The sequence below is a fragment of the Arachis hypogaea genome, chromosome 4 (genome assembly GCF_003086295.3).
Source record: "Arachis hypogaea cultivar Tifrunner chromosome 4, arahy.Tifrunner.gnm2.J5K5, whole genome shotgun sequence".
In the NCBI taxonomy this organism is placed as follows: Eukaryota; Viridiplantae; Streptophyta; class Magnoliopsida; order Fabales; family Fabaceae; genus Arachis; species Arachis hypogaea.
In genome coordinates, this window is record NC_092039.1 from 51,340,338 (window position 1) to 51,351,137 (window position 10,800).

A 10,800-nucleotide genomic window follows, 5' to 3' on the forward strand; every position below is an offset into this window, starting at 1 on the left:
CTTATGCATTTTACGGGGAAGTGTCTTGTTCAAAGAAGTATGATTGGTTTATTGTCAAGATATTTTTGGGTCAAAATTGGTGGAAAGAAAAACGTTTATCCGTGAAAAAAAAAAAAAAATCTTGCACGTTGTACAAACTTTCCTAAAATAACATGTTATTTACTTTTTATAATGTATCAATTTTAAATTCAATGATATCTTAATTGATTACTAATTATACTAATAACTTGAGTTATTTTAATTTAATTAGAGTTAATATCTTAATTATAATAGAATTATTTTATAATTAAGTTCTTATTTAAAATAGTTTATTATATAATTTCTTAAAATATTAATAATTAAACTTTTTTCTTTAAATTATTCTTTTTGAAAAAAATTTCTCTCACCGCTGTCGTCGTGACAAGCTGTGCCGATTTCAGTGTTGTCTTTATAAATTACATTATTTATTTTGCAAATTAAACTGCCGATAAATAGAGAACGATAATTTATGTACAAATGTATGAACGAAAATTAGCATACATCATAAAAATTATTACAATATATCTAGGTTGTTATCAACAATTACAAGTTCAAAGGTCTCATTAGATTAATCTGACCAAATTTATGAAAAGTTGTTTAATATACATTTACGATGTCAACGCTGCTTGTCACGATGACGATGATGTTTAGGAGGCAATAAAGTTACAAAAAAAATAAAAAAGTAAGGAATGACAAAATACTTAAAATTATGGCATAACAGAATTTTTTTTTAAAAAGAATGATGTGAAAGAAAAGGAGTTTGGTTGTTAATAATTTAAGAAATTATATAATTATTTATTTTAAAAAATAATTAAATTAAAAAATAGTCATACTATAGTTAAGATATTAAAACTAATTAAATTGAAATAATTCAAGTTATTAGTATAGTTAGTAATTAAATTTAAGTTATCATCTAATTAAAAATTAACATATAATTTTATATGTTATTTTGTGGAGAATTGATAGAATTTATCTCCCTCTATATATATATACATATATTATTTTTTATTCATTTGATTTATGTAATCGAACTCATTAAATGAGAGAAATCTTGTGGTTGGTTTTCCAACTTTTTTTTTTGGACTAGGTTTTTTAAACTATTTAGAAATTAGAACTATAACAGTTTCTTCACACTTTTTTTGGTTTTTTAGGCTTTTAGGGCCTGGGAGTTAAATTTTTGCTGATTTATAAAAATGCTAATCATTTGTTGCAATTGGGCTTTATCATTCCTAAAGTGCTATGATAGTTTAGCCCAACTATTTTTGTTCTTTGTTTTCATTTGAGAGAGAAGGAAACTTCCTGTCCAAAAAATAAAAGAGTGAAGGAAACTTCAGACACAGAAAAATCAAGACGGGAAAACGAAAGACAGAGAAAAATTAGAAGAGACGCGGGTAAAAACTTACACCACCAAAAGAGCAAAAGGGTTCCTGACCAAAAAAAGAAGAGCAAAAGGGTTTATCTTTTATTAATTTATTCATGAGAAAATAGTTAATGGAAAAAGGAATTTAAAACATATTTCTAGTTTAATATCTGAGGTTAAATATTATTTATTTTTGAAAAAAAATAATATGTATTTGTCTAAGATTTCGTGTCACTGTTCTATTTTATTTCTACACAAACAAATTGTTGAGTTGTGTTCTGTTTTGGAGTATGGCTTCCGAGTTATAGCCCGTCTTCGGTCAAGTGAGATGATTCTTCGCAACTCGGGACGTTCTCTCCAGAATCAGTGTGAGGTCGGCGTGGAACCTGCAAAAAGGACTCCGACGCTCAAGTCAGTAATATTTGTAGTTATAAGTAGTGTTAAAAGAAAAAGAATAAAGATAGATATTTTGAGGGTGGACTAAAATGTTTCTCTTCATTGCCAGAATGAGAGTAATTCAATTGTCCTTTAGAGGGGTTAGGACGCGTCTTATATAGATGGGGAGGTTAAGTGATTTGGCCGTTTCACCGAGCTTTACTAGGGGATCTGTTAGGGAGATCTCCTTTATGTTTAGTCCTCATATATTAGTACCGTTAGAAGATTCAGCTAAACTCGGTTGGTGGGGTGACTTATTCAAAACTACGTAAGTTGGCAAAGGCCGAATATCTTGTTTTTCTGGTATGGATGAGGTCAGTCAAAGCTCCAGTAACCGAGTATTTCGGTATGGATCACAGCCCCGAAGCTTGGCCTGTTAAGAAAAATAGGTTTGAGCTTTTTGTTTTGTTGCTGGAGCTTTGCGTTGTGAGGCTATAATAGAGCCCCCAAGCTCAAAATGTTTTTTTTTGTGGGCTGGTATCTTGTTGGGCTTTTTGTTATGCGTTTTGTCTGGTTTTCTTTTTGTGTTGGTTATGGCTTAGCAAATGGGGAGTAGTGGGTGTCTTGGAAGTTGAAGTTGTCTTTTCAACTGACTGTTTTGAATTCGTTGTTTTGTATGTCATTGTACTTGCTTCGAGGGGACTCATCATGTCTAAGAAAGGTTAGTGGACCGTTCCTGCGTTTTGTTTTCGTTTGTTGGTTTGCTTTGTTCCTTTGTGAATGGCGAAGAAAGAAGTAGTTGCTATTGATGAGGGTGATGTTTATAGCTGGGTTAATAGTGATGTTAGGGGTCGTGTCTCTGTTTTTAGTAATGATGAACTTGTGAAACAATTGAATGAAGCTAATTGGGTGAGGCATGGTCAGGAATTGGAGGTTAGGTTTCTTCCTTGTTATGAAAATGATAGGGTTTGTGATAAGAGGTCTGATTGGAGTTACTTTTATATGTATACATGTTTGTTGACTGAGCTTGGCGTGCATTTTCCCTTTACAGACTTCGAATGTGGGGTTTTACATCAGTTGAACTGTGCTCCGACACAGCTTCACCCAAACTCATGGGCATTTGTCAGAGCTTTTGAGTGTCTGATGGATTATTTAGAATGTGATCCTTCAGTTGGTTTGTTTTTTTCTTTGTTCCAGGCTAAGGGTGTTCGTAAGGGTGGTTGGGTAAATCTTAATGGTCACCCGGGTCGTGGGATTTTTTCCTTGTACAAACAATCTTTTAAAGATTTTAAAGAAATGTTTGTTAAGGTGCAGATTGTTGATGGTTTTTATCCGTTTTTCTTGGATTCTCTGCTTGAGGAGAGGTTTCCTATCTTTTGGTCATCGGAGCCTAATCAGATTTTAGATTGTGAGAATAGGGTTGCAAGTGAAGAGTGTTTGTTAAATTTTTTGCTGTCTGTAATGTCATCATCTTCTTTACTTTCTATTTCTGCTCTTCTGGGGCTTGAAGGTGATAAGGAGGCGTTGGAAGAATATTTAGGTAATATTGTTGATGCATAGTTTAGGCTTTTGGTTTGATATTGTTGCTGTTTTCTTATGCTTTTTGTTGTTTGTTTGTAGGTGAGAAAACTTCCACTCTTACTAAGGCCAATTTGAAGGCTTTTGTTTCTAAAACTAAAAGGAAAGAGAAAGAGGGGTCATCTACTAACTTGGTGAACGAGGGTAAAGGAGGTGTGGGGAAGCATGATGGAAGTTTTAAGAGAAAAAGGGGGATTCAGCAAGGGTTATGGATCTTACTGGGTTGAAAGAGGGTTTTGCTGCTTTTACGCCTGAGGAGATTAGTGCAGCTCATGAGAGCCAAGTGATTCTTCATGGTTATAAGGAAGGTCCTCGCAACTCTCTTTGGTCCTCTGGTTATCCTTTTATGGCTGTTGCTGATGAGGTTGCTCAAGTGATTCATGATGCTGGCAAGGTTGGGATTGCTAGATATTTGCAGGTATAGTTGTATTTCTTTTAGTTTTGTTCTTCTTTTTATGAAGCTTTGGGTGTAATATTTCATTTTTCTGTAGGTGATTGGGGCTAGGCTTCTTTCTATAGGTCGGACTACTGAGTTGGATGCCATTTTGGAGGGGGATCAGGTTGCAGCAATTAAGGGGTTGAAAAAATCTTTGGAGGATAGGGATGCTCGGGTGGAGAAGTTGAAGACGAAAGTAAAGGTTCTGAAAGAGAAAGTGCAGAATGCTAAGAGTGAGCTTCAGAAGGTTAGGTGTGATCTGGAGTCAAAGGTTGAGGAAACCGAAAAGGCAAATGCTCGAATTCTTGAATTACAAGAGGAGGTTTTGTTAGCCTTTACTTTTGGCTTTGATCGTGCTGTAGCTCAGATAGGAGTTTTTTTTCCTTCTTTTGATGTTAGTAAGTTAGATGTTATAAAAGTTGTTAATAATGGGTGTTTGCTTGATGATGAGGCTATGTCCGAGAAGGGGGACGAGAGTGCCTCTGTTGGGAAAGCAGATTGAAGACTGAAGATGTTTAGAATATTTTGGCTAAGTTTTATTTGTAAGGCGTGTTGTTTCTGTGTCTTCGAAAGACTGAGTAGTATCTGATTGACTTATAACTTGCTATGTCTTTATAGACCTTGTTTTTACCTTTTGTTTGAGTAAAATTTGCATTATCATTAATGGCTTATAGATAATTTGAAAATATTGTACATTTAGATGATATGGGTGTGAAGGACCTCATTAAAACCTCCTCCAGACAAAACCCTATTTGGGAAAAAAACCTGGGGGTAGGAAAAAGAGTATCTCCTCTTGTCCATATCGTTTCTATGATAAGTAAGATTTTAGAGATGCAACATTCCAGATTCTTGGGACGTCTCCGCCTTCTAGCGTTTGTAATCTATATGCTCCTTTCCCGAGTACATGTGTTATTCGGTAAGGGCCCTCCCATGAGGCTGCTAGCTTGCCATGTGTATGTTGTCGTCTTGCTTCCTCTGTTTTGTGGAGGACGAGGTCATTTGTGTTGAATGTTCTTGGTTGGACCTTTTTGTTGTATTTCTTCTTTATGATTTCTTGCATTGCCATTTGTTTTAATCTTGCTTTTTCTCTGTCTTTGTCGATTGTGTCGAGCTCTGCCCTTCTGATCCTTTCGTGTTCTTCGTCCGAGGTCTGGGCCCTTCTGGGTGATGCTATTGTGAATTCGACTGGGATCATCGCGTCTGCTCCATATACTAATCGGAACGGTGTTTCTTGAGTTGTGGATTGTATTATGGTGTTGTAGCCCCATAGGATCTCCGGTATTAATTCGGCCCACTCACCTTTTGCATCTTCGAGTTTTTTCTTTAGGGCGTTGGAATGACCTTGTTGGCTGCTTCCGCGAGGCCGTTAGTTTGTGGGTGTTCAACTGATGAAAAATGATGTTTAATCTGAAATCCATGTAAAAAGGAAGCTAAACTATGGTCAGTGAACTGCCAACCATTGTCAGTGATTATATGATGAGGTATACCAAAACGACAAATGATGTTCTTCCAAATAAAGGATTGTACTTTGTTTGCTCCTATTTTTGCTAGTGGAGTTGCCTCTATCCACTTGGAGAAATAGTCAATTGCTACAAGTAAGTATTTTACCTGACCTGGAGCTTTTGGAAAAGGTCCGAGGATGTCTAGCCCCCATTTTTGGAAAGGCCAGCTTACCTCCGTGTTATGCAATTGTTCAGCTGGGTTGTTGATGACCGAGATATGCCTTTGGCAGCTGTCACATTTTTTGACTTTTTCGATGCAATCCCTTTTCATTAAGGGCCAGTAATATCCTGCTCTGGTTATCTTTGATGCCAAACTTAGTCCTCCTATGTGGTTGACGCATACTCCTTCATGGGCTTCGTCCATTGCATTCTTGGCCTCTTTTGTATTTAAGCATTTTAAAAGAGGTTGAGAGAATCCTCTCCTGTACAGTTCGTTTCCGACCATAGTGAAGGAGGCTGCACATCTTTTGAATGTTTATGCGTCTGGTGTTGTTGCAGGTATCCTTCCTGATTGTATATATTGTTTATATAGTGTTCTCCAGTCTTCTTCCTGAGATACTGAACATATAGGTTTGCTGCTAAAACTCGGACTGGTAAGTGTTAGTTGAGATATAACAGAGTCAGTTGTAACTTTTCTAGTTGTTGCTAATTTTGATAGTGCATCTGCTCGAGTGTTTTGTTCTCGAGCTATGTGTTTTATTTGTACAGAATAAAAATGAGTGAGGAGTTCACTTATCGAGCTGTGGTATTACTCTAGTAGTTGATCTTTTACCTGAAAATGTCCAGTTACCTGTTGTACTATCAGTTGTGAGTCATAGTATACCTGGAGGTGGGAAATATTGAGGGATTGTGCCAGCCTTAATCCTGTGAGTAGTGCTTCATACTCGGCTTGATTGTTGCTAGTTTGGAATGTGAATCTGATGGATTGCTCAACTTGTAGGTCATGTTTGTTTGTGAGCAACACTCCTGCTCCGGAACCTTCGTTGTTGGTGGCCTCGTCGACGTATAGTTCCCACGTGTAGTGGCGTGCTGTTTCTTCTGCCAGTTCTGCAACGAAGTCGGCCAGTATTTGTGCTTTCATTGCTGTTCTTGGTTCATAGTCGATGTCAAACTCAGAGAGCTCGATCGACCATTTGGCTAATCTTCCGGACACTTCTGGGCGTGTTAGAATTTGACGTATAGGCGGATTAGTTTTTACTATAATTTTGTTGCTTTGGAAATAATGTCGTAGCCTCCTGGAGGAGCTAACCTTTGCATATGCTAGTTTTTCCATCGATGAGTATCTTAGTTCGACATTTTGTAACGTTTTGCTTACAAAATATACTGGCTCTTGCTTTCCATTTACTTCTGTCATTAGTGCTGAGCTTTTGGCTTTAGTAGTAACAGATAAGTATATTAACAGAGGCTTACCTGGGCTGGGTTTTGTAGAATCGGAGGAGAGGATAGGGTCGCTTTTAGTTTTTGAAAAGCTGTTTCACAATCTTTGTTCCACTCGAATCTTGTTTGCTTCTTGAGTATGTTGTAGAAGTGTTGTGATTGTGTAGAGATTGAGAGGAGGAATCTGGATAAGGCGGCTAATCTGCCGTTTAACTGTTGAACCTCCTTTACTGTTTGAGGACTTCTCATGTTTATTATTGCTTTGCATTTTTCTGGATTCGCTTCAATGCCCCTGCATGTTAGCAAAAATCCGAGGAATTTCCCCCCGGTTACTTCGAATGCGCATTTGTCCGGGTTGAGTCGCATGTTGTGTTTTCTGATTTGTTCAAATATTTCTTCCAAGTTGTCCCCATGGTTTTGTTGGTGCTTTATTTTTACCACCATATCGTCCACGTAAACTTCTAAGTTTCTTCCTATTTGATTTCTGAAGACTTTGTCCATTAAGCGCTGGTAAGTTGCACCTGCATTCTTAAGGCCGAAAGGCATAACTTTATAACAATAATTTCCTAATTTAGTTATGAATGCTGTTTTGTCCTGGTCCTTTGGGTGCATTAGTATTTGGTTATATCCTGAATATGCATCTAAAAAGCTAAAGAGTATTGTATCCGGATGCGCTATCAACTAGTTTGTCAATGCAAGGGAGCGGGTATGCATCCTTTGGGCATGCTTTATTTAGATTAGTGAAGTCTACGCACATTCGCCATTTACCTAAGAGTTTTCTTACCATAACCACGTTGGAGAGCCATGTTGTAAAGCGGAGCTCCCGAATGAATCCTGCCTCGAGTAGCTTGTGTGTCTCCTCTTGGCAGGCCGACCTTTTTTCATTGCTCAAATTTCGCTTTTTCTGAGCTATAGGTCGGATCTTTGGATCTATCTGTAATTTGTGGCATATTAGGTTGGGATCGATTCCTAGCATATCTGCTGGGGTCCATGCAAAGAGGTCAGCGTTCTTTCTGAGAATGCTGATGATGTGCTGCTTGTTTCCTGCAGTGAGTGAGTGACTGATATAAGTAATGTGATTGTTGTTATTGTCTAATATACCTATTCTAGGTCGTCCATGGGTGACGGTCTCCTTTGTTGGTTTTCCCGAGGATCTAGCTCAGCTGTTGACGAGACGTTAGCTATTTGAGGAGGCCTTTCTAACAGGTCATGCTCATTGAATTTTGCTGACTTATGCTTTAAGCTCTCATTATAGCATCTGCGAGCCTATGTTTGATCAGAGTGTATTGTTGCCGTTGCATCGCTGGATACCTGAAACTTTACACAAAGGTGGACGGTTGAAACTATAGCATAAAAAGAATTTAAAGATGGTCTATCCATGATCATGTTATACGGGCTGGGACATTCGACCACTAAGAATTGCATATCTCGTGTATGACAAAGTGGATGCTGTCCCAGTGTTATCTTCAACCATATGCTCCCTAAGACAGACACGCATTCTCCTGAGAAGTTGACCAATTCTCCCACGTAGGGTTGCATCATATTTGTACTTAATTTCATTTTTATGAATGTGGAGTAGAAGAGCACGTCCGCGCTACTGCTTGGATCGAATAATACTTTCCTGATGAGGAGGTCTCCTGCCTGAATGGATATGACCACAGGGTCATCTTGGTTTGACGTCGGTGCCTGGTAATCGGCTTGTTCGAAGGTAATGCAAGGTGAGGGTAGTTGTGGTGTGCTTGCTTGTGTTGTCTGAACCATCATCATGGTTCTGTAGTTGCATTTTCTGGCTGAGCTCGTGTTTCCCCCTCTTGCAAATCCTCCTGAGATGCAGTTTATGACTCCTCTTGTTGGGGGTGGCTGGTGCTTGGCTTTTTCGTTTAGTCCTTTCGCTATCTGTGGGTCGTTTGTGTTTTGCCGAGTTGGTTTCATTCTGTTGCCTATGTATTTGTCGATATGCCCTTGTCTAGCTAGCCGCTCGAGGAGGTCCTTGGGGATTACACATTCGGCAGTCGTGTGGCCAAATTTCTGATGGAACGCACAGTGTTTTAATTTGTCAATGTATCTTTGGTCTTGATAGGCTCCTGCTTGGCTGGGTGGTTTGATGATTATGGCATTTAAGATTTCTTTGATTATGTCTTCGGTCTTGGTGTTAAATTGGGTGTAGGCATCATATTTGGGTGTCAGTTTGAAAGGCTTTCTGTTATCCCTTTGGTTGGTGGCCCTGCTGTGCTTTTCTTCTTCTCGCCGAGCTTGGGGCTTTTCTGTCCTTCGGGCTTCCGTAAGTTCTTCGATTTCCATTTGCCATGCTGCCTTCTCGCGGAATTCTTCCAGGGTTTTTGGCTTGGTGACAGCTATCGTCTCCTGGAATTTTTCTGGTCTCAGACCGCTTTTGAGTGCGTGAAGGTGTACGTTGGGATCAAGGTCGGGTATCTCCACTGTTGCCTTTGCGAATCTGGTCATGTAATCTTTTAGACTCTCGTGTTGTCCTTATTTGATAGTGCTAAGTTAGTTGGACCCATGGACATATATTCGGGAAGCTGCAAAATAGTCAATAAAGGACCTCGCCAAGTCTTCGAAGCTTGAGATTGAACCTGCAGAAATCTTGGAAAACCAAAGTAAAGCCGCACCGTCTAAATAAGTGGGAAAAGAACGATAAAGTACAAGGTCAGAGGCACCATTAAAGAACATCATGGACTGAAACTTTGTAATATGCACCCAAGGGTCTCCGATTCCTTCGTATGGCTTTAGCCCGGTTGGGAGCATAAACTTCTCTGGCATCTGAACGCTCATGACCTCCTTTGAGAATGGATTGTCGAGTGTGAGTTTTTCTTTAGGCGGAGTGACGCCTAGAGACTCAGTTCCCTTAGTGTGTGAGCCATTTTCGGCCGAGTTTTTGGATGATTGCTCCGCCAGCTTTCTGACTTCTGCTTGGAGCTCTGCTATCATGGACAAAAGTTCGGCCTGGGAGTGCTGATTTACCCCCATTGTCCGCCATGTTAGGTAGGGGAGTCCTGCAAAACAAAGTAGGGAAAATAGGGTAGAGAAAAGATATGGGGTCAGTTACTTATGAAAGCGGGCCCCACGGTGGGCGCCAATTGTTCTGTCCTGGAGTATGGCTTCCGAGTTATAGCCCATCTTCAGTCAAGTGAGATGATTCTTCGCAACTCGGGACGTTCTCTCCAGAATCAGTGTGAGGTCGGCGTGGAACCTGCAAAAAGGACTCCGACACTCAAGTCAGTAATATTCGTAGTTATAAGTAGTGTTAAAAGAAAAAGAATAAAGATAGATATTTTGAGGGTGGACTGAAATGTTTCTCTTCAGTGCCAGAATGAGAGTAATTCAATTGTTCTTTATAGGGGTTAGGACGCGTCTTATATAGATGGGGAGGTTAAGTGATTTGGCCGTTTCACCGAGCTTTACTAGGGGATCTGTTAGGGAGATCTCCTTTATGTTTAGTCCTCATATCTTGGTACCGTTAGAAGATTCAGTTAAACTCGGTTGGTTGGGGTGACTTATTCAAAACTACGTAAGTTGACAGAGACCGGATATCTTGTTTTTCTGGTATGGATGAGGTCAGTCAAAGCTCCAATAATCGAGTATTTCGGTATAGATCAAGTTGATTGATAGAGGTTTCTTTTCCTAAATCATAGTTTTGAGTTGAGAACTAGATATCAAAACAATTGTTTTGAAAAAAATTAAACCCCTTCTATTATGGGATTTCAGATAGTCCAAGTAAGAAAAAATGAAAAGCTTTCTCAATTTTTTCTTTTCTTTTGCTAAAAGAAATCTATTTCCATATTGAATAGCACTATAAGGCACTAAACCATCACATTAAATAAGTTCTGTTCCTCTATAAAATCAGTGCTACATATGATTTTGATCATTGTAGTTTTGGTCTAAAGATTTTCAAAAATAAGTAAAATTGGTCTTTACCGCTGTTTCACACCAATAAATACTTATAATTTGAACTATTTATGAGATGACAATATAGACTATTAGATTACTTTTATGTATTTTATTCTAGATCGAAACCCCAATAAAGATTTTACAAGAATCAAAACAAAAGGACCAGATTTTATAGGAATATAAGTAACAAGAGAATGACCACTACTATATGTATGTATGTAAAATCTGCTTAAAGATAATAGAAG

At 38.5% G+C, this 10,800-nt stretch overlaps 1 protein-coding gene across 1 annotated transcript; it reads right to left on the minus strand.

Moving 5' to 3' along the window:
* Positions 1 to 7,912: 7,912 nt before the first annotated feature.
* On the minus strand, positions 7,913 to 9,109 carry LOC112794859 (uncharacterized). Its single transcript, XM_025836833.1, has one exon. The coding sequence runs from the start codon at positions 9,107 to 9,109 to the stop codon at positions 7,913 to 7,915; it is 1,197 nt and encodes a 398-aa protein (XP_025692618.1).
* Positions 9,110 to 10,800: the final 1,691 nt, after the last annotated feature.

What these genes read in the sequence shown, in the direction of transcription:
- LOC112794859 (XM_025836833.1), bottom strand. Translation starts at nt 9,109, where the DNA reads ATGACCAGATTCGCAAAGGCAACAGTGGAGATACCCGACCTTGATCCC.